Source organism: Corticium candelabrum, chromosome 22 (assembly GCF_963422355.1).
Source record: "Corticium candelabrum chromosome 22, ooCorCand1.1, whole genome shotgun sequence".
Lineage (NCBI taxonomy): Eukaryota > Metazoa > Porifera > Homoscleromorpha > Homosclerophorida > Plakinidae > Corticium > Corticium candelabrum.
The window spans coordinates 3,224,568-3,248,373 of record NC_085106.1 but is presented as its reverse complement, the minus strand read 5'-3'; the positions used below and the strand labels follow the sequence as shown (position 1 = coordinate 3,248,373).

At 41.7% G+C, this 23,806-nt stretch overlaps 3 protein-coding genes across 3 annotated transcripts in view; 2 read left to right on the top strand and 1 right to left on the bottom strand.

The window, feature by feature from the left end:
• LOC134197625 (uncharacterized) lies at nt 1-15,802 on the top strand. Its single transcript, XM_062666970.1, has 10 exons — nt 1-758; nt 2,020-2,195; nt 2,964-3,184; nt 6,264-6,421; nt 6,971-7,059; nt 8,394-8,601; nt 9,612-9,914; nt 10,957-11,355; nt 12,724-12,831; nt 12,890-15,802. Exons 1-10 carry the CDS (start codon nt 396-398, stop codon nt 15,560-15,562), a joined length of 4,698 nt encoding a protein of 1,565 aa, XP_062522954.1. The 5' UTR covers nt 1-395; the 3' UTR covers nt 15,563-15,802.
• Nucleotides 15,798-23,240, bottom strand: LOC134197626 (28S rRNA (cytosine-C(5))-methyltransferase-like). Its single transcript, XM_062666971.1, has 9 exons — nt 23,079-23,240; nt 22,952-23,010; nt 22,449-22,886; nt 22,265-22,380; nt 21,029-21,137; nt 18,762-18,866; nt 18,574-18,696; nt 17,776-17,884; nt 15,798-16,040 (listed from the first exon to the last, which is right to left on the bottom strand). The coding sequence occupies exons 1-9, from the start codon at nt 23,218-23,220 to the stop codon at nt 15,838-15,840; spliced, it is 1,404 nt and encodes a 467-aa protein (XP_062522955.1). The 5' UTR covers nt 23,221-23,240; the 3' UTR covers nt 15,798-15,837.
• A 490-nt stretch (nt 23,241-23,730) lies between these two features.
• LOC134197406 (synaptophysin-like protein 2) overlaps nt 23,731-23,806 on the top strand; it is a 1,618-nt gene continuing 1,542 nt past the window's right edge. Inside the window, exon 1 of the mRNA XM_062666726.1 lies at nt 23,731-23,806. This exon is cut by the window's right edge and continues 34 nt beyond it. Coding sequence (XP_062522710.1) covers nt 23,778-23,806 — 29 coding nt within the window. The 5' untranslated portion in view covers nt 23,731-23,777.

Below are 23,806 nucleotides of genomic sequence, written 5' to 3'. Positions count from 1 at the left end.
TGGCGTTCGGCCTTGTTGAGACCTTCAGTGCTGCCCAGTCATTGTGAAGTCAGAACTAAAGGCGGGTGGAGAATCCGCTCGTGCTTGTCGGAGCACCCACTAACGTACCAGGCGGCACTCTCATCCGTCGTGTTGCAAACCAATCGACGCGCGAACGCGTTTTCATTTCGGTGAACGAGAGAGAGAGAGAGGAGAATTCATTTTGCGTTTCGTCGAGCCGGCACGTTTGTTGTTGAGTGAGGCGGCTGTTGTAGACGTCGTTGTGGTTATCACTTCTCCCCGTTTTGACTGGAAATGCCCGACCTTGTCTCAGCTACCTGCGGGCTGGAGCGGTAGCCTGACATCGTCAAACGTGGTCCAAGACTTTTGTCGTACATCACCCAGCTGGAGACATAATGAGCGAGGCGACAAAGCCGGATGGTAGTGAGTCAATCGTAACCGTCGTTGAGACACCCGAAACGTTGACGGGTGAAAATGAAAGGCAGACAGAGAGGAGTGGTGTGGAGAAGTCTGGGGATGATGTTGCTGAGCGATTGGAGTCTGTTATGGGCAGGAAGGGGTCCCACGTTGACGAGGCCGAGGCGGGCAGTCAGAGCGACTACGAGGAGGACGATGAGAGAAACGTCGAGGCGGTGGATCGTAGTCCAAACGGACGCTTTCTCAAGTTTGATGAGGAGGTCGGTCGCGGCTCGTTCAAGACCGTTTACAAAGGTCTCGACACGGAGACTGGAGTGGCAGTGGCGTGGTGTGAACTGCAGGCAAGTTGTTGCTTCATTTGTTCTAATGATCTATGTTTGGGGAATATTTCGCACGTCTGCACATGTATGTAAGCAGATTTGATGATTAATAATTAATTAAGTTAATAAGTTACTGTTTGGTTGATCAAATTAGTTTTTTCGTACATTCTCAAAGGAATTTCCACTGTAGCATATCCGTGTGGTTGTGTCACTTTTTCTTCTTGCAGTTTATTGTATGTGGTGTGACTGTCTAGTGTCTTGTGTAACAGTTGATAGGAGTTACACTAGCAGATGGCTTCAGTTGATTAGATCATTGTGACTTACTCAATAGTGTGTGATGTGAAATATCTATTGAATGAAACTATGAAACATGTAGCCACATTGGTATGTTCTTGTGTCTGTGGTGAACTTCAGTAGAAGTTCCATTACTGAAGTTTTAGGAATGAAAGAATAATTTCTTTTAATGTGATTAGAACTAATGATTGTTGTGGTCATGTAATGTGGTGTGTGTGTGTGTGTGTGTGTGTGTGTGTGTGTGTGTGTGTGTGTGTGTGTGTGTGTGTGTGTGTGTGTGTGTGTGTGCAATGTAGACGTTTGTGATGATAGCCTATCTCTATACACAGAGTAATTATCTAAAACAAAGCAAGTCACCAACTACTTGTTTGTTAGATCAGTAGCATTCTTGGTTTGTGGTTTATCCTCCTTACCAAATCACTTGGAATATCAACAGAACAACCAAAGGCATCATGTGCTATGTACTAGGATAGGCACTAGCCTCCACTTTTTGATGCCGTTGTTTGTTAAAGTTATTATATTTAATCTCAGGTTGTTTGAGAATCAAACAGTCTTACAACATCTTAGTTTTGACATGTTATGGGTAAGCTATGAGAGTAAAGACATAAACCTGGCACTGCTAGCGATTCCTCAAGGTTGCTGACCAAAGATCTCTCATCATATTAACAACAAAAGAACTGAAAAGTAGTTTATAAAATCGTTTGTCGCAATTTGCCACTCTCTGTGCAAGACAACTTCCTCTAAATTGCTTGTGTAATACATATCTTAAAATTACTTGTCGCTGAGTATTGAAAATTTGTAATAGACGTAGATTTTGTGTTGAATTAATTTGTAATATAACATTTAATATATTAATTTTTAATATATAACAATATATTAATTTTGATATATAACATTTTTGTGCTGGATAGTCACATGTTCAACTTTATTTATCTATACTCACACAGAGTTTGTGTGTATTCAATGTTTTCGTCGTTTTGTGCTTTAGATGAGGAGGTTCCAGAAGCATGATCGTACGCGTTTTCGTGAGGAAGCCGAGATGCTCAAGTCGTTGCAGCATCCAAACATTCTCAAGTTTCACGACTATTGGGAATTGAATGGAGCATTGGGAAAGAAGGGTATTGTGCTAGTCACAGAGTTGATGACATCAGGAACACTGAAAACGTAAGTTACCTTATAATATATACTCTGTCAGTATGTACATACTACATATACATGCATGCATATGTTACGTACAGACATTTGGACATGTATCTCTCTTGTCTGAAGATATGTTAAGTAACTGTACATGAGCATATACTACAGTATGTCAGGTGGTTTCTTTATTTTGTTTTTGGTGCTAATGATGGCGATCTGTTTAAGGTATGACGTATGAATGACGTCTCAGTCTTGTTTCCTTTATGTGTCAGTGATCGTCGCTGATAGATCAGCACATACATACATGCATTATTCAATTCCTTAGTTCTGTGTTGTAATCTCGATATGATTGCATTTAAATAAATATCTACGTAGATGTGTTGCTGTAAGTCAAACGTTGCACTAATGGGTTCATAGTGATTCTCTCTCTCTCTTACACACACACACACACACACACACACACACACACACACACACACACACACACACACACACACACACAACTTAAGAGAACGCCGTCATGACTCAATGAAAGATCAATTCGAGTAGTTAGGCAGCGTTTTTGTATAGGCAAGAAGTTAAATCATATTGCAAATAACTCTGTCATCAACACTCAATCTACTCTGTAACATCTGACCTCATTTGTCTCTTAAGCACAGTAGTTGCCTCGCATATTGCAATAAGAACACACATACACTTAGTGATCATTGTCAAATCGTTATGTGTGTAATTACTTAGACCTAACTGGGATGTTGGTATGTGTTATTTGTGTTGACTAAATGGATTGTGTTCTAGGTATCTGAGACGATTCAAAGAGATCAGACCTAAAGTGATGCGTCGGTGGTGCGGTCAGATTTTGAAGGGTCTTCACTTCTTGCACACTCGATCGCCACCGGTTATACATCGAGATCTCAAGTGCGACAATGTGTTCATCACTGGATCGTCGGGCCTTGTGAAAATTGGAGATCTCGGATTGGCTACCCTGAGGAAGAGATCGTACGCTACAAGTGTGATAGGTGAGACATACTCGTTGATATATTAATTAATTAAGGAGACTTCTTGTTAGACATTTTAGACAGTATGTATATAGTCTACATACCATAGGTAGTACATTCTGTATATTATAGACTGTAACCAGAGGAGGTAGAAAGCTAGCACAGCGATACCTGGGCCGTCTTACTTTTTCAGCCAATAAGCACCTTAGCCTCGTATTTGAACCACGTGCCTACTTCAGTCCTCCTTGAACCGCTGTGAGTGCAACATCCGGCTAGATGTTACTGAGGGGTCTGAGAGATTGTGACTCTATTGTAAACTCTTGCTTTCCCCGTGGTGGAAGTAACTCTTACGTGCGTTTGCCTGGTGCACATCAGCCCAAGTGGGGAGGTAGAGGCGGCATTCAACTGATTCATTCGACCGTGGCTATTTGATGGAGTAACATTGCCACGGTCATAACTCCCTAGATTTCACTCGATATCGGGTTAAGCAAGTGCATGAACGTTAGTTGCTTTCAGAATCCTCCCAAGGTTGGAGTAAGGTGTACTCAGAGTAAGGGCTGGTTTACAGTAACTTACGCAAGTCAAGCGTCAGCCCAGCGTGATGCCAGCATAACATCAGAGTCCTATCGTAAACATATTAACACCTTTCACCGTTTTGACCAGTGTCAAGACGTTGGACTACAATGACTAGCATAATTATAGATCCACCTAGCGTATGTGATAATAGTACAAATATAAACATATTTTATTGTGGTAATTAATTAGATAGAATGATAACGAAGGTTTAGATACTCAGGTTGGTCATGCTGTTTTCAACACGGCTGGTCTTTGTAGTTTTTCAAGCGATTTTAGAGTAGAGATTTGAGGTAGTTCGGCAACTAGCTAAATCAGCGCTGTCTAGTGTGCAGTTGATTTCTGTATTTTCAAAGGAATCACATGATGAGAACGTCAACAATTGACGCTAATGGGTTGCTGCCAATGTCTTACTTCTTTGACAGCCTTGATTTAGAGAGACAAGCGGCTTATTACTTTGCAAAACAGCAAAGACTTTCTGTGACGTCACAGGAGTGATGCACATGCAAACAGTCGTCTCAGGACTTGAGCAATGACTGTTCCTTGTTTTGCCAATAGTCTAGGGACTGTTTAGCCCAATTTTTATGAAAATTTCAGATTTTCTCTGTCAACATTACTCTAGACATAAGAAACACTCACTTCCAGTTTGTTGCAAGACGGTTAAAGATTTGAGTGCTGCTGAAAAAATCAGCTGTTCTAGTGGGGGCGCCAAATGCTGTATGTGCAAAACTAGCATGCTGCACAGCCTATTCATTTTTTTCTTGTTTGGTTGTTTTTTCAGCTGAATTAGTGCAAGGCTAATCCAAATGAAACCTGTGGCACTGTCACCACTAATCAGCACCATCTTGAAACACAAGAACGACTCTGGGAAGCAATACAGGATGCTTATAGATGGGAAATTCCCCAAGACATGGTCGAAATTGATAGCATGTGAGAGCAAAGGAAAAGGCCACTAAGTACTGAATCATTCTTTTTTAATGTCATTAGTCACAATAAACTTAAACCTGCTTTTATAAAAGCCACAAAAATCTCAGAAAAAGCAAAGCCTTGTAGTCTAGTGTTTCAGTCAGCTAGGCACTAAGCGACCCATTCTCACTTTCGTCTATGAAAAGTTTAGGAAAAGCCTAGATTTAACAATAGACCGACTGTAGAAATGTGTTGCTATTACTCTATTTTTCTGCTTGCTTGTGTCTGTGCTTTCTCGAACTTTCAATTTTTTATACTTTTGTTTTGATATGTATATCTGAATCGGTTTGGCTGTGTTAGCAGTCAGTGTGTTTGTCAGAATATCTCTCTGTCTGTCAAAAGTTTAAATTCTTAAGAATTAAAGATGCATGTAGTTATGTTATTTTGATTGCATAATTATAAATCAGTTATTGTTGTTGGTGTGTCGTTTGGTACCTGTCATCTTGTTCTGAAAACAAACTAATGTAAATCCACAAAGTTTGTATTTATTTTATTTTCGTATTGTTCGTACAACTCCTAAATGTACTAAATTAAAATGCATACTAAATTTTTTCTTGGATGACAAACCTTTATTACAAATTGCTACTATATCAAGTTGATGATGTACAGTGCCACAGCACAAGATCCAACTGAACAATACACTGGTTTTACGATGACAAAATGAAACTCTCTACGTACAACATGTCCAATTTGCAACGTTATGATGTCACTCAACTCAAACCGTTTTGAAAAGTACTCTGACAGACATCTAGCAATGGCATCAACAGAAGATGAACTGGACAGTTGATGCTCTTGCAGCAGTGCTGGTTTGTTCTTTCAAATTAGTCCTAATGCCCTCCTCAACATTATGCTTCAGTTGACGATGCAGCTGCTGTCTTGCAAGGCATGAAAGTAATATAAGCCATTTCACTTTTTTGTCCAATGCCGGGTGTTACAGGGTCAAAGAAAAAAGCGTCTGCTTCGACCTTTTTTTGCTAGCTTCACCATTTCCTTAGGCAGTTGTTCGATACTAGTAACTGCATTCGATACTAGTAACTGCGTTTGATACGCACTGCGGATTGATTGAACTTTTAACTTTTGTGATTATGTGATTCAACAGTTTTTCAGATGAGAGCGCGAATGTCCTGGTAAAAGTCCACATTCTCTAGCAACTCGGGCAATGGTCAGCCCAGTCTTTGAGTCGTAGACGTGATATTGTTCCCCCTTTCTGCACTTAGCTGCCGAAGGATCTCGATCCAGAGCTTCATCTACCCGACTGCGATGTTCTCTTGCAATTGTTGGATCCCAGATACTGCTCACGATCTCCTTTGTAGTGGTAGTAGTTAGTTTGATCTTTTGTCGTGAGCCAAGCATAGATACCACTTTTCTTTAGCTTAGAATCACGTACGCTGACGCACGTAGAATGAAACAGTTACTGTACTAGCGTGCGTTACAATTGTCCGCTAGAGAGCCCATATGAAAAGTTATGGATTTACAATAACACAACTGGATGGTCGATAAGGATATATGTACATACTCACTGTACCTTCTGCTTGTTGATTCTCTGTTGTTTCTTCTACAGGCACACCTGAGTTTATGGCCCCAGAAATGTATGATGAGAAGTATGATGAAGGTATAGATGTATATGCTTTTGGCATGTGTCTACTGGAAATGGCTACTAATCAGTATCCATATTCTGAGTGTTCCAATGCGGCTCAAATCTATCGAAAAGTCACAAGTGTGAGTGAGAACGTTGATGTAGAATATTAGCAGCACATGTAGATGTTATACCTGTGTATAATTGTGTATTTACTGAGTCAGTGTGTGTGTGTGTGTGTGTGTGCGCGCGCGCACGTGCATGTGTGTGCGCACGTGTGTGTGTGTGTGTGTGTGTGTGTGTGTGTGTGTGTGTGTGTGTGTGTGTGTGTGTGTTGCTGTGTGTGTGTGTGTGTGTGTGTGTGTGTGTGTGTGTGTGTGTGTCACTGTGTGTGTGTGTGTGTGTGTGTGTGTCACTGTGTGTGTGTGTGTGTGTGTGTGTGTGTGTGTGTTGCTGTGCGTGTGTGTGTGTGTGTTGCTGTGCGTGCGTGCGTGTGTGTGTGTGTGTGTGTTGGTAAGAGAACTACACAGATTTAGTATTAGGAGTATTGATGACTATGACTAAGTTGGTATCGCAAATTTTGAAAGAGTTAATTTGCACTTACAATGAGTGTGTTTGCATTGTCAGTTAACATTCTACTTTGTGTTGAGATTCTGATTGGGAGACTTATCGTAGTGTTGCTGACATTGTAGGGTTTGATGCCCGATTCTCTCGAGAAAGTCGACCAACCGGCCATCAAAGAGGTCATTATGGGATGCATCAAGACCAACAAAGCAGAAAGGTAACGATATAATACAGATGTTATAGTGATGGATATGATTGAATTAACAAACTGAGTGTGACTATATAGAGGGGGTGTTTTGAAGTTAAGTATTGTAAATGACCTTGTGGAAGCCATGGGCATCAAAATCTTTTTTAGAAGAATGGAACACCTTGTGCTTATATAATCATCTAGGCCGTACATTAGGGCACTAATTAACATGTTATGAACACGAGACTGTCTGTTTGTTTTAAAACCAACAAACTCATTGTCATTGTTGGTGTCATCATCAGAACCTTCTAGAAGTACTAGACCACCCAGCAGGGTTTTTTCAATTTCCTCAGGCAGTTCTTTGTTTTTGCAGTACTTAGTCTCTGAAACTTGTCTAGCAAGGTCTGAAGTTTCAGCGAGGCAGGTTATGAACCGGTCTTCAAGTTTCAAGCTTACACTTCTATTTGTAGTCTTACGGATGTTGTTTCTTTCCTCTCTTTTGCTTAATTGCCTGTGTGTTAAGTATAGGGGCTGGTATTCGGGCATGGACCTTTCTATGCATTTTCACTAATTTGACTTGGTGTCTTGTAGCTTCTCATTGGTGTTTATTCAGAGAGGCTGTTATATGGTCATTTATGGGAGTATTTAAAGAAGTGTGTGTGTGTGTGTGTGTGTGTGTGTGTGTGTGTGTGTGTGTGTGTGTGTGTCGGGTACTAACTCTAATTTTTGAGTGAGGTAACTGTTTCACAGCGATAAAAAGCCTAACGGCATAGCAGTTGAAATAACATGATACTGGCAAAAAAGCATCATGACATGCAGAACATATAGACAGGACAAGTCAAATAAAATAATATAAAATGTATTTATTGCTTAAATCAATAATTATCCTTACAGAAATACAGTCAGACCTCGTTAGTCCTACGTTTGTCCCCTGGTTTCTGTCAGATTATTGGTAACAAATGCACAGTGTCTCATGATGTAAATTGGTTTCACGTGTACCTTAGAAAGTGAGGGTGTCGGATTATTGGGTGTCGGAGTAATGAGGTCTGACTACTGTACTACATTAGTTCTTTATCAGGGTGAGCCATATGTGTGTACACCGAAGTAGTTGGATACAAGTGTCACAACTTTGAGTATGTTGCTATGTTTACTTACATAGCCTAGCTGTGATGCTAACCACGTGTATGACTGTGTATGACTATTCGTAAAAGATGACTCGAAATTCTATTCATAAACATTCGGTGACACGTTTAACATTTTAAGTTTTGTTATTGCTTTTGTTACAGTACACTAACTGCTCGATTCATAGGAAATCGTTTGAGACCTTTGTTGATTGTTGGAGTACAAAGTTGTGTTCTATTTAGGTTTACGATTGCCGGACTGCTTCGGCATCAGTTTTTCTCGTCAGACGATGATCCTCGAGTTGTAGTTCACGCCGAGAAGGTAAATAGCAATAAGATGCCCATGCAGATTGTGTTTCAAAACAAGAAGGAGAGCGGAAGAGCAAAGGAGGCGATCGAGTTCACATACGATCTAAAGAAAGACGAACCGAATGAAGTTGCAACCGAATTGGTAAACAATTGCTTGTTGATGATTTGTTATGTACTTTTGTGTGCTGGTTGGGGTAGTGAGATAGCCGGTTGAAGCATGAAAAGTAACTGGAGATAGCAGGCGTGGTCAATGAACAAACATCTTAGTACTGTACCATGGAAATGCAACCAAACATTGAAAATCTTGTTACACTGTGGTCTGGCCATTAACTGTCATACGGGTTGTTTCCAGGTTAATGCAACTCGTATGATGTGTCGCAGAAAATGAAGCCATATCTTTCTGGTGTCACGTCTTAGGCTGTTTGCATGGTTTTTTTTTGCGTTGTACTCTGCTCGGTCTTCATTGGCTAATTGCCAATCTTAGCATGTGTATGTACAGCTGTGCTGATCACAGTTGGAATGCTGTTACGGACTTTGACACGGCCCCGAGTCATTTTGCCTAGTTGTGCAATGTAAAGAGCTGCAGATTGTAGGGGTGACTGTTTGGGTCTAGTAGGTTATGCACGACTGGAGGCATTTATTAGGCATCGATGCGAGCACGTAAAACTAGTCAACCGGAAGTGGCATCATCATTTATATGTGACGTCATGACTCGATTTGTTTGCTGGTTGAGACGAATGTTGGCAAGAATACTGACTATTTTGAATACGTCATACAAGCAAACAAAACAATGATGAAATGGTCAGTCAACAGGAGATGATATTTTGGTCAGGTAGAACAAGTGCATCTCTGTTGCTCCAGCGGTGCAGTTTCCAATAGAAACGACGGTTTTAATAGGCTTGTTTAGTGTGACATTTGTGGGTCACACTAAATTTTGCATTAAAAAATCACCGGCACATGCCTCTATGACGGTGATGAGAAATAGAGAAAACATGCATTGCATTGGGCATGTACCAGGTATTTTCAATTCTGAAATTATTTTGCTGCAGACGGTTTGTTCTCTTTTTGGTAGTATTTGTAGTTAATATTGTAGAAGCATTGGGTATTTGACAGTGAATTAAACTGTATTGTTGTGTGTGTTTGTTTTCTTAGTGTAAAAGTGGTCTCATCACCACTGAGTTGACGTCTCATGTGGCAGACAGCATTCGTAGTCATTTGAAGCGTCACGCTGCGAGTGCCGCCGACGCATCGGGAACGGTCGCAGTTGCTCCTTCTCGAGAGAAGACGGTAATCCAGTTGGCTTCTGGACCTTCGGTCACCTCGGTTGCTGCTGTAGTCACGTCTGTGACTAACGAACCGACGAGTGGTGACTCAGGCATAGGATCGTCTGTCGTGACGACATCAACGTCGAGCAGTTTGGCAACGGTGAAAGAGTCGTCTATATTGTCTACAGTGGTAGGTGAAATGTGATTCACACAATTTATGGACGTTGTAGTGAAATGTTGTATGCATTGTGTAAAGTACTGAGCACTACGTTGTAGTACAATGTAGTAGTAGACATGTTGACAGATGATTGTATGGGGAAACAAAAGCCGTGTCCACACTAGACCAGAAATGGATCTCGATCATACTGACTGCAATCTGATTGGGATACCGAGTGTCGACACAGTACTTTAAAACATCCGTCTGTCTGTCTGTCTCTCTTTGGTATATCACATGACTGATGTATTCTACGATGTTGGATATGTATGCGTGGGTTCTTTGCTTTTGGATAGCATTGATACACTGATGTAAGGCAATTCAAAATTTAGTGAGAACCAAAAAGAGTAAGGAGGGTTAGATGCTTTGACTACACTCCTAAGCCTAGTGCATAATATAATGCTGAGCTGAGTGTCAAACTTCAAAGACACTGCTTCGATGGAGGTGGCATCCTTTGATGTTGACGCTGATGCTGGAATAGGATTCATTTGTATTGTTGACGTTGTCATTGGCATCCATATTGTGACCCAGGCTTTAGTGCACATGAAGGTAATGCCTACTTTTTATAATTGGATTAAACCAGTTGCGATCAGTGTGGATCAAATCCACCACTCGAAGTGAATTGGATCACCTCGAAAGTGGATTAGGTGTGGACGCAATGTTTGTGGTCGGATCACGATCCATTTGCCGGTGTGGACAGGCCTAAAGTAACAAAAGCTTAGAGGGTAGTATGGGCTTCGTACTCTTTTCGCAGCGAAGCAGTTGACGGATGCATGCAATGCACACAATGCACAATGATAATCAAGACATGATCTAACGTATTGTTTAGAGTCAATCGTATGTGTTGTGACAGTTCATTGAAATTTCATACATTTGGTGTATTCATCAGTACTAGGTCATTACTACAATATATTTTATTGTCATTTCAAAATGCTTTTTGCACATTGAAGCATCACTGCACTGCGCTTTGATTCAGGTTGATTATTGCTTGTCAAGTGATGATTATGTTTGATTGTAGGATTCCCCAGAAGTTGATGTGCCCCCAAGTGCACCTGTTACCGACAGTGAGTTGCCACCAAAGACTGGTGCTATGTCTCCTCCTCCGCCTCCTTTTCAGAGAACAGACAGTTCTGGTACAAAGGTGGCTGAACAAGCTACTCAGGTACAAGATAATGTAACTGTGGATTCGTACACGGAGGGTATCAAGCGTAGTGACAGCATTGTTAGTGCTACCGATGTGATGGGCGGCTCGAGGAACAAAGGCAAACAGCAAAAGAAATCGAGCAAGATTCCGCGGTTGTCGTTGGGCCGTGTAGTGGGCGACATGGCATACTGTGTATTGCAAGCAAAGAACCAGGAGATCGACTTCCAATTTAGCACTGCGGACGACAACATTGAAGATATTGCGGAATCAATGGTAAGTGGTGCAGTGATGTCGTTGCCTGTTACACGCACACACACACACACACACACACACACACACACACACACACACACACACACACACACACACACACACACACACACACACACACACACACACACTTGCGTGTTAAGGAGTAAGACATCAGTGTCAAGTTACCCGGGCTTCTTGGATCTCTGCATATATATTTGCTCTGCATATATATTTTTCAAGTATTTCTCGTCAGTGTGTTCAAGCACACAGTTGCTGTCGACAGTATGTAATACACTGTAACACTTTACAGTATCTATAACCTTAGCGCTTGGTCACACTGCGTCTGTGTTTGAGTAGTTTAGGCCCACGGTGGTCACGTTTGCAACACCAAGGAACATTCAACAGTAACAGAAATGAAAAATGACGCTGGTCCTTTCCGTATTGATGACAAATGCTATTAGTAAATTGGGAAATGAATTTGTCTAACATTAGCAGCAGTTTGTAGATGAAGGTCAATCCTTACTATTATTGAAATACAACAGGGGTGGATAACAGCCATGAACAAAGGAAAACCAGAGACGCGTAGAAACCTGCTTCAGATGCCTTTGTGTCTGCAGATGCCTTTACGTCGTCTGCAGATACCTTTGTGTCACCAACCTCACCAAACGCACAGGCAGTGTGACCAGGCTCTTACAAGCACATAAAGCAGTCTGGTGATGTCAGATGATCATATTGCCTTGTCCTTGTATGACTGCAAAGTAGTGGATGTGGTAACACTTGGTTACCAAGAATGTGTTCCTACTATGTAATTTGTGTATGACCACAATGTTCCTTGAGCTTCTTTTTTCTCAACAAAGAGAGTTTACAAACAGCAAAACCAAACAATTGCATACAGCAAAGCGCACGCACGCGCGCGCACACACACACACACACACACACACACACACACACACACACACACACCACCACCACCACCACACAGATGTATGTATGTATGTTTAGTATCATAATGCCTTTTCACACTTGAACCACATCAAACTGCATTCAATCCACTTTACAGCAGACATGAATTGCATACACATTGAATGCGCATTTCACACTAGGAAACGCCCACTCGTGTTACATGCTTTAGAATCCTGCGGTCATCATGGCTGCCAGTCTCTTCATGAAGATATAGTTCTCTATCTTTGGTTACAAGTATGTCCAGCAGCCAAAGCACTTTAGGTGTGAAAATGCTTTGGATTGTAGTGTGAAAAGGCATATAGATTGAATGGTCACGAGATGCTTGAATATGAGTTCCCTCTTATATTGGGTGTACACGTTGGTGACTGCCTACTTACAACAAAGAGCTCGAGGCCTGATTTTAAGGTGGTGTTGTTCATTTTCTAGGTTGGTAACCGACACATTGATCCTACACACAAGGATATATTCATTAGCCTCGTTTTAGAGGCTGTCAAGGTGGCTCGAGAATACGGAGCTGACGGGGCAGAACACAAGGTAACGACGACTATGTTTAAATCGTCAACGCGTACTGAACAAATTCCTCTTCCTGTAGGTACATCATTACATTCAACTACCCAGAGAAGGAGGACCCGGCCAGACAGGTAATGGTAAAGCAGACGAAACACTTAGAGAACGATCGGGATCATTTAAAGAAGATGGTAGTGGTAGAGACGGTCAGGTGGCTCACAGTGAGTTTAAGCCTGACGGGAGTAAAGGTGCCGAGGCTGAGCAAAGAAGCCAGCAGGTACTAGGTAACAATGATGGAGTAAGCATACCAGTTGTACAAGGAGTTCAAGATAATGTGGCGGAGGTGCAACTTACGACAGTACAGTCGAATCATCAGCCGGTACAAATCCAGCACGAAGATGAAGAATTTGTGGATAGACAGTTGGGTGTACCGTTGAGTGATTCTGTAACGTCTCAATCAGTACGAGAGTCGGAGTCTGCGGTGCCGTCTTCTGTTGAAAGGAGCGGCTCTGGACAAGATTCGTTTCTGTCGTTGGGAAATGCTCCGATAGCGTCGAATGTTTCTGACGAGTCGTCTGCGACGTGCAGCGATCAGAATAACACGAACGTGTTGGCACTGGTTAGCGAACCAAGGAAGGTAAGTCGTTTCATAGTGGACGACGTGCCCGGGCCGGACAACGACCAGCCGAATGACCAACCAAGTGAAAAAACTGTTAGTAATCAGAGAGTGCAAGAGAGGGAGGTGAAGACGGAGCAGAAGTTTGATAATGGCGAGGAACCTCATGTGATAGAATCCGAGAGCGAAACGAAACGTGAAACGACAGTTCTCAAGCAGTTGGCTCTTTTACCAACAACGCTCACTCATTCAACAGAAATACAACAGACAGTTGGTCATTCCTCACATTTGGAAAGTAAATCACAGCCACTTGAAGAGCAGCCAGCCAGTCTTCAGCCGGAGAAGGAAAAGCTGAAATTAAAACACGGGACAGACAGAGAACACGTTGAAGGTGATCTCAACGAGCCACGGTCGCCAAGAAGTCCGGGTGTACCTATAGATCAACAATCGAGTATCGTCTCGGTTCATCAGCACGGCGGTCCAAGCATTGGTGCTGTCAGCAATCCAATGGAGTATGTAAAGATGCAGACAGTTGGGCAGTCGACTCAGTCTGTAGAGACCTCGGGATCGATTGTCACAGCAGACAGCAGCGAGCCAGCTGGTTCTGGTTCTGGGCACAGCTCACGTCAACATTCAATCAGCGGTTTGCCAGATTCGGAAAGCGACAAGCTTCGTCAGTTATACTTCCACACGTCGGGATCGAACACTCCCGGCATGTCAGACACCGAGGACGACGAGCAAAGAAGCTTGCCAGCTCGGACAGAACTCTTAGAAACTTTCTACAAGTTAAAGCAAGAAGAAGAGGACTTGACGACAACATTGGGACCACTGAAAGCTCGAGTGGAAGGACTCCAAAAGCGTCTTGAAACCGTTCAATCACAACTGAAAACAGTAAAATCTGACTTGAATCCTGACGACATGCAAGGAAAACGATTGAAATCGGGTGATGATTTGAGTCGTGGCGTGCCTAAACCGAATGAGGAGTCATCTCGTGGACTGCACTTGGTCGTTCAAAGTCGGTCTCAAACTCGAATTTTGGATCCAGTGGGCGAAAGCAAAAAGCCAGAACCGATGCAAAGAGAGCAGCGACCGCAAGGGCTAGAGCAGCGACCGCAAGGGCTAGAGCAGCGACCGCAAGGGCTAGAGCAGCGACCGCAAGGGCTAGAGCAGCGACCGCAACTGCTAGAGCAGCGACCGCAAGGGCTAGAGCAGCGACCGCAAGGGCTAGAGCAGCGACCGCAAGGGCTAGAGCAGCGACCGCAAGGGCTAGAGCAGCGACCGCAAGGGCTAGAGCAGCGACCGCAAGGGTTAGAGCAGCGACCGCAAGGGTTAGAGCAGCGACCGCAAGGGTTAGAGCAGCGACCGCAAGGGTTAGAGCAGCGGCAAGTGAAGTTGAAGGAATCGGAGAAGAGGCGAGCGAGTGAACTCCCGAGCAGCAAACCTCAAGCGGGAGTCCCACCTGCGACATCCGTTCAGTCGATTCCATCCAAACCGTCAACCGATAAGAAGCAGACAGTGAATCATCGGAAGGAACAGCGAGGAGAGGACCGAAAAACCGTCGAGAGTAGACCCGTCCAACGACCTAGTGCCACCGTACAAGGTTATCCACCGCCGAAATCTCAATCCCAAAGTCAACTGAAAACGGGCCAACAAAAACCTCAAGCAGGACAACAGAAACAGCCACCGCTCGTGCCGCAGATACCCACACAGTCGATGCCGCAGAAGCAAACGCGTGCGCCCATGCAGCAGCAGCAAAAGCAGACTCAACCGAAACAGACACAGTCAGTCTCCCAGATGCATCTACAGTCCGTTCCACCGCATCAGAAGTCCGTATCAAATTTTGTGCCGCCGCCGCAGCAGCAGCAGCAGCAGCAGCATCACCCGGTTCTCAGTCACGGGAGTGTGTATTTACAAAATCAAGTCGAATGGACAGAATTCACCGGTGACCCTCGTGTGACACCACAACAGTCTATCGGTTTCGTACCAACGTCGCAGTCGAATCAGGCTCTCCCCTCATCTCAGAGTGCCCAGATCCTGCAGCCGCAGCACGTCCTAAAGCCCGACCTGCAGAAATCGACGCTCGACGAATTCGATCCGCTAAGCCAGGGAAAGCATCTCGCCGACGATCCGTCGCAGAATTAGGTCATAACCCTTGTGATATATTTATTGACGCAGTACGCAAAATGGGTGATGTGTATAGCTCTTTGAATATTGGTGTTTAATCTTACAGAGTGATTGTTATCGTACAAGTGGGTCGAGGACATGGTTGCAAGTCGTATGTGCTGACAACCTTATAAATTGCAGTGTTTAGGCCTGTAGTTTTGTAACTGATTTCTAATTACATAATTGGGTACGGTTGTAGTTCCCTATTGTCAACAAGCAGATATGCCGTATGTATGCTGCGGTGGTTGATTACCTTAGTCGACGACCGATTTGTGTGTTCGTTTTCTCTTTCTTGACTTTGATTGCGTCTGTGGTGGTAGTCGAGTGGTGTTCGGTGCTGATCGGCTGGACATGACTTGTGTATGTGGAGGATTGGGATTTTGTTGGGCTCGTTCGAATGCGGCGATGAAGAAGCCTTGCATCATGTCTTCGGTTGATGTTCGGATGCACTTGGCAGCTACAGGAGAGAAATTCAGATGTGATTCGTATGGTAGAGGGTAGGGATGGTGAAGCATGCTATGCTACTTGCACGTGATACCGAATATCAGTTGAAAACAACTGTCTGTCTGTCTCTGTCTGTCTCTCTGCCTGTCTCTGTCTGTCTGTCTGTGTAATACATATATTTTCAACATTGAAATCTACATACAAAAAACTAAGCAACTCTGTCCCAATTGCAAAACTCTACAGAAACCAGCCCTATATAGGGCTGTACAGTCTGTCTCTGTCTTGCTGTCTCTGTCTGTCTTCCGGTCTCTCTGTCTGTCTTTTTCCATACATTTTCATAAATGAATGCTATTACAACCAAAACTATTTAAAATGTTCCAGAGACCCAATAGGGTCAATACACCTCACAAACTAATGTACAGTACACAAAACTGAGTATGATAGTTCTTTACATTACTAGAGCTCATAGATAAAAGGTGTGATAGTCTGTCTGTCTGTCAATGGTAGTATATTTTCATAAATCGACACTAAAACATCCACATGTCATAAACTAAAAAAAGAATGTCCAAGGGACCACCAAGGTCTGTCTGTCTGTCTGTCCGTCTATCATATATTCTCTTACATTAGCTATTACGGGCTAACCAATCACAGAACAAATACTACTAAACTACATGTTCTTCGACACAGCAGGACCGTATACTAATCTATAGATTGCAAAAGCAACTGGTTTGAGTAACAATTTAATTAACATATTGTCTTTTGTCTGGGCAAATCTAGTCATTTTTCTTCTGTCTTCCTGCCCTCCTGTCTGTCTGTCAAAGTACTTCCATGATCTCATTCAAGCGCCCAGAAACTAAGGAATTACTCTAAAATCTACTGTGGAAATCCTACTCCTGTATACTACTCTCAGCCAACTGTTCACTAAAAGCAGAACACTGCACTTCTAATTCTGTTAGTAAAATTCCTTTTACCAAAACGCGTTTGTCAGTGATATGTGATGTAACAAACAGCAGTGAAGAGCGTAATGTCACTATTTTCAGACTTGATAACAATCGGGCAAAAGAATTGGGTAAACAAGCTTACATAAACATTGATGAACCAAACGTGAAAGGTATTGAGAGACTTACCTTATTGCAAATGATGTCAGCTACCGTACTCACTTGATTATTACCCCATCCTCAATGGTTGGCCAGAGTCAAAGGTCAAGTATGAGATGGGGCCTTGGTCAAATTGACACCTAAAGTTGTTAATTGGCGGAAGCAATTGATTTATTAACTTAACAAGTAAGTAATTAATTAATTAAACATTATGTTGCTACACTACAACTAGTAGTAGAGCTTCACACCACCACCACTACCTAAAATATAGAAACCTAATCTTCTATTACAGTATCTGAGTTTGTTATCAAAACTTCAACACGTGACAGGCATGCACAAGTTGAAGAATGTCAGCATTTCTAAAGACACAAATCTAGCAAACAGTTACTGTGGAAAGCACCAACGAGCACTAACTAAAGGACTAAGAGATGTGAAAATCTTAGACTCTTGGCCAAAATTGGGGCTGGGGGCTTACTCAAGCCCTGGGGTCATAATCAAGCGAGTATGGTATTTAACTGATCTCTTGTCGTACAGACAGACCTATAAACTATTGCCTACTCAAGTTCTGTATACAGTTGGTTCAAGCAGAAACAATAGTTACTAATATGTGGGTCAGTGCAAACAATTTGGCTGCACGAACAAATATCTTACCATCTGTGAATACTGGTAAGCCTCTTCTTGGCCATTCAGGCATCACGTTTGTGAGATGGAACGTGTTGTTGCACTGTTCTAGTGCTAGTGATACGACACCTTCGTTTTCCTGAAAAGATGAGACGAATGAAAGCATAATGGAATACCTCTTGTGCACGGTGTGTGCAATGTGTGACTGTGACTTGAAGGAGACAATTAGATAGATGCTCATGCATATGGAAGGTGATGCTCTGTTACTGAAATGGTGTGTGTGTGTGTCTGTGTGTGTGTGTGTGTGTGTGTGTGTGTGTGTGTGTGTGTGTGTGTGTGTGTGTGTGTGTTGTGTGTGAGTGTGTTGTGTGTGAGTGTGTGTTGTGTGAGTGTGTGTTGTGTGAGTGTGTCTGTTTGTTTGTCTGTCTGTTTGTATGTCTGTGCATGTGTTTGTCTGTCTCTGTGTGTGTGTGTGTCTGTTTGTCTGTCTATCTGTCCATGCATGCGTGTTTCTGTCCGTCTGTGCGTGCATGCAAATTACAACTCTAAATTCGAGACTACTAGAAGAAAGCAACAGGTAAATCAATATCTCTGTTGGTTCCATTGTCTTCCCCATTTCTGATCAATACAATGCACATAATTGTAAGTACCTATAGCTACCCAGCTGGATCTGCAGTACGTTATGCCTTCCCCTTGTATCAGTATGTTGTATCCATACACTAGCCATCCAATAATGATTACAGTCAAAATATCAATTAATTCAGACTTTACCCAAAACACTGACAAAAATCAATACAATGTACACAACATTTGTGTAAAGACTATCACCTCTGCATACGTGGAGCACGTTGAGTACACGATTCGTTTGGCTGATGAAAACTTGAACGAGTGGAGAAGTACAGCAAGCTGAAATTTCTGAAGTCGCCGGAGACGCCGAGTTGGTTTGTCTTGCTATGGAACAACAACATCGTCCATACTTATCACGAATTGAATAAAATTGGAGTCAATACAATCACCTTGTCTAAAGCACGGTCAACATGAGAGAGACAACCAGAGCCAGAGCATGATGGATCGACAAGAATATATTCCACCTTGCTGTAGTTGACATCCTCGGGATCAACCTTTTTGCAACAGCATTCACACACAGTTGCAAATACTAGTATACACTTGTGACTGATACAACACTGACAAAACTCAGACGCAACAGTGCAGATGGTACAGAACAATACTGAGCGCTTATTTGAGCAGGGGCGTTTATACTTGATATTGTATTCGTCAAGTTGTTTCGTATTCAATTTACCGCCCTGGGACACGGCATTACTGTACAGCCAGGCACTCATTCAGACATTTATGGTAATATCAGGGCTTTCCTCCGGATTTCAGAATACCATGGCATGTCACAGATGCTAGTTGTACAACACCTCTTACTGCAATGCAGAGCCGTGTGTGTGTGTGTGTGTGTGTGTGTGTGTGTGTGTGTGTGTGTGTGTGTGTGTGTGTGTGTGTGTGTGTGTGTGTGTGTGTGTGTGTGTGTGTGTGTGTGTGTGTGTGTGTGTGTGTGTGTGTGTGTGTGTGTGTGTGTGTGTGTGTGTGTGTGTGTGTGTGTGTGTGTGTGTGTGTGTGTGTGTGTGTGTGTGTGTGTGTGTGTGTGTGTGTGTGTGTGTGTGTGTGTGTGTGTGTGTGTGTGTGTGTGTGTGTGTGTGTGTGTGTATACGGCTCTGCTGCAATGTACCCTTGGATACCCAGACCATTACAATAAGATTCAAAATTGTGGGTCAAACTACATATTCATTAATCAGTGAAGTCTTCCACTCCAAGACAGAAGCTAACGAAGTCATGACAGCCTGAGCCGTCTTCAGCGTTCGTTTGCACAAGCACACACACACACACACACACACACACAAGGCCATCTGATTGCTGTATATTGGTATGTAAGTACAGTGTAACAGTACTATGCATCGACCCTGGGTAGGATACATGTGAAAAGTGTTGGTGGGTGTTGTGGACACACTCTAATAGTTGTAGCCTTTGTTAACACCACAGCCGTACACAATTACTGGCCAGTCGTACAGCCACTGGCAATATCAGTGGGTGTGGTCTTTGAGACAAACCCCAGCAGCAATTTGGAGGTCTAGCGACCTGTTGTAACAATATAGTCTACACCGTTTATTTAAATATTTATTAATTAAATAAAATATTAAATATAATTTATACAATTTCTATTCTATTATTTAGAATATAATTTATATCATATATATAGATATTTATTTTAAATTAAATATATTTATGTTATATTATATAAATTATATTTACCCTATATATATATATATATATATATATATATATATATATATATATATATATATATATATATATATATATATATATCATTTATATAACAACCAATTACAAATTATGTTTTAATTAAATTAAATAATAAATATATAAATTAAATCTAATAAATAAATAGATAAATATAATATATATAATTTAAATATTTAATTTCCTAAAAATATAATGTATATTATATAAATTATATTTACCCTGCTACTATTATGTTTAATTTATTTAAATAATGAAATTAATAATAAATATTTAATTTAAAATTAATATTAATTTTTTTAAAGATATATACTTTTTAATTAAATATAATTTATACAAGAGGATAAATTTAATAGGGTAAATAATACATAAGAGCAAGGGTAGAACTGGGCCAAGTCTATCAGTTTACTGCAACTGCATGATATGATTATAAGAAACTAGATCCAAGCCCCTTCCTTCGTACGAGCAAGATACTGACTGTAGCGTTCTGACAGAAGAAAGACGCATGCATGCAGTATGTGGACACATCACGAGCAATCTTTGTTGCGAGATCCCGGATGTGCTGACTAGATTCGAATCTTGCTCTTCGCGCTTGTTTCGATAGAAATCGACACACTCCCCGTGTAGCGCTTGCTGCAGAAAATGTGTAGGTTGGATTTGGTGCAAATGCAATCAGAATTTGGAGAGAAACGAAAGCGACGGCAAAAAATATTTGATTGCTCGAAGCTTTGCGAAGGACGACACGTATGATCCACACAGGACCGGTGTGGGCATCTGTGCGAACGGACAAAAGGTGTGGCCACGTATCGCGAACACACACACACACACACACACACACACACACACACACACAAACACACACACACACACACACACACACACACACACACACACGAGATGGCAGTTAAATTAGCAGACCGCAGCAAACAATCAAGTTTAGAATGTTGCGAGTCGCACTTACTGTCAAGAAGTCTTGATGTTTCAAAACGGCACAAGTGACTCCAGCTTTGTCAAGCAACGTCCTCATCGTATCCAAACGATTTACATCAAGATCAAACGCAAATATCGTCCTATGACAACAATAGAACAAGATATCAATTTGTAGCAAAAACAAACACCCATAAACCCAAACATGCGATTGACCATCACAGTACACAAACAAAAAAAATCAATAAATAAATAATAATTATTATTATAATAAATTTTTCATGTTTGTATTTGCTGGGATCCATTTTGAACATAATCATATTATATAATCGGTATGGTGTAGACTTACTATGTTATTCTGAGAGTCTTCAATCACAGCAGTATTTTTCAAAGAAACACTAAGATGGCAATTTGAATTAAATTTGGAGTCTCCTGCACGACGAGTGTGACCATTATACAACAAATACATAGAAATACACAGCAGAGGCACATATTACCTACTGCTCCTAATATTTTTCAAGTAATAATATTTTCAAAAATTTTGCCTTCGAAAAATACTAGGATAACAGAAAAAATAATATTTTAGTCTCGAAAATTGTAGGTTGTCCAGGCTTTTGGTTTTTGTGTGTGTACATGAAATATCATCAAAAATGGCCGCTAGACTGAAGTGTGGAGCTCAAGATGCCAACTAATTAGAGAATTGAATGTTTGAAAGAATAAATTTTTTACGAATCCTAATTTTGAGGTCTCAATGTGCAATATTAATTATTTTTGATATAATTATTTTTATTTCATTTTTAATATAAATTATTTTTAGTTAGTTTTGTTTGTTTGTTTGTGTGTGTTTATTTGTGTTTGTTTGTTTGTTTGTTTGTGCTTGTTTGTTTGTGTTTTTTGTTTGTTTGTGTGTGTGTTTGTTTGTGTGTTTGTTTGTTTGTTTGTGCGTTTGTTTGTTTGTTTGTGCTTGTTTGTTTGTTTTTGTTTTTGTTTTTGTGTTTGTTTGTTCTTGTTTGTTTGTGTTTGTTTGTTTGTTTGTGTGCTTGTTTGTTTGTTTGTGCTCATTTGTGTTTGTTTGTGTGTATTTGTTTGTTTGTGTTTGTTTGTTTGTGTTTGTGTTTGCTTGTTCATGTTTGTTTGTATTTTGTTTATGCAACAACACACACAGGCACGTCCATGCACACACAGTCATGCACACACATGCGCGTGCGCACACACACACACACACACACACACACACACACGTGCACACACACACACACCACAACATTACCCGGAATTCTTCATTATAGACGCCAAGTGGCTCGTCTTATTCCCCGGAGCAGCACACGCATCAAGCACCAGCGAACCAGGCGGCGGAGCCAACAACTTGGCCGGCAAACAACTCGCCTTTCAACAACACAAACCATCGTCAACAACAGACACATCCCATACAACACATCTCTCTCTCCCCACACCTTTCCTTGAAGAATAATATGTCCCAATGTATACAACTCATGCCGATGCAAATCCAAACTGCTACGAAACACGAGAACGTCATCCACGTGTGGGTCCAACACAAACCCTCCGCTCTCAATCAACTCCATAATGTCTCCCCACGATTCACACCGACGACGAAACATCATTCCTTCACTCTCAAAATGTGCCACCACGTCGGCCATTGTACACTTGATTGTGTTCACTCGAACATATCGAGGCAACACGACACTCTGTGTTGACTTTGGTGCTATGAGTTCTCTCTTTGTCGTCACCCCTCGTTTCACTTTCAGTCGCTCGACTGCAGACTTCAGTTGAGTCTTGTGTCTGAATATCGTTGATTTCAATTTTCCACCACATCGTAAGCCACCCCCAAAGAGATAGTCATAGACAAGAACACAGGCCACGTTGAGTGTTAACTATACAATCAATACGATTAATATTAATTATAGTAAATATATTATTTATGTTAATCGTGTTGTACTTGTGGTTCTTTAGTTAACAGCCGAACCATCCGTACGATTTCGACTAGAGTCTCGTAACCTATAACAAACATTTTATATACAAAAAAAATTATAATTCTATTAACTTGTTGATATTAATTTTCTGACTTTGTAGTGTGCGACAGACTACAGCAACGAGCTGTTTCTTGTTCTTGTACAACTCTGAAGAGTGTACTATTGTTTTGAGAGAGCTCTGTTTAGCTTGTACGCTGTCCAGTACGCTGGCAGCCTGCGTGTACAGCAAGGCCATTTTTCACTCAAAGTTGACATTCCGGGTGCCCGGATACTCTGACGTTTGTTGTAACGCACGCCCTAGCTTGCGTACCCTGCCACCTGTGGTGCGCTCTTCGATTTTTTGAGTTGTTGTTTGTATTGTAGCTGTCGAGCTATTTTCTTATTAACAATAAAGTTTGATATTATTGCTTCCACAGAGTACCGTTTTGCGATACTCGAATGAACCCCCGCAACAAAGTTGCTTAATAAAAACTCTGAAACCTAAATTTAACAAGCTGTTAACTAGTTTAACTCCAGAAAATGTCAAGCAGAGCAAATCTAGATTTTTAGCGTTTCTAGTATCAATTTCTCGAATTACCCTAGCGCGCGTTACTGTGTTACTATCGTTTACAACTGGAAACCGGTCAATTGCTAATTGGACTTCAACGCTATACTGTAGAGCTTTTAATGTTTGACCTACACTCCTACGGATTTGGAATGACAAAATTGTGACGTAATTTTGAAGGTCGGGAGTGCAAAGTTTGCACTCCCGGATAAACCCTACCACACGTTCATTTCCGGCTTGTTCTAGCTATGGGGAAACACAACGCTGCCGTATTTCA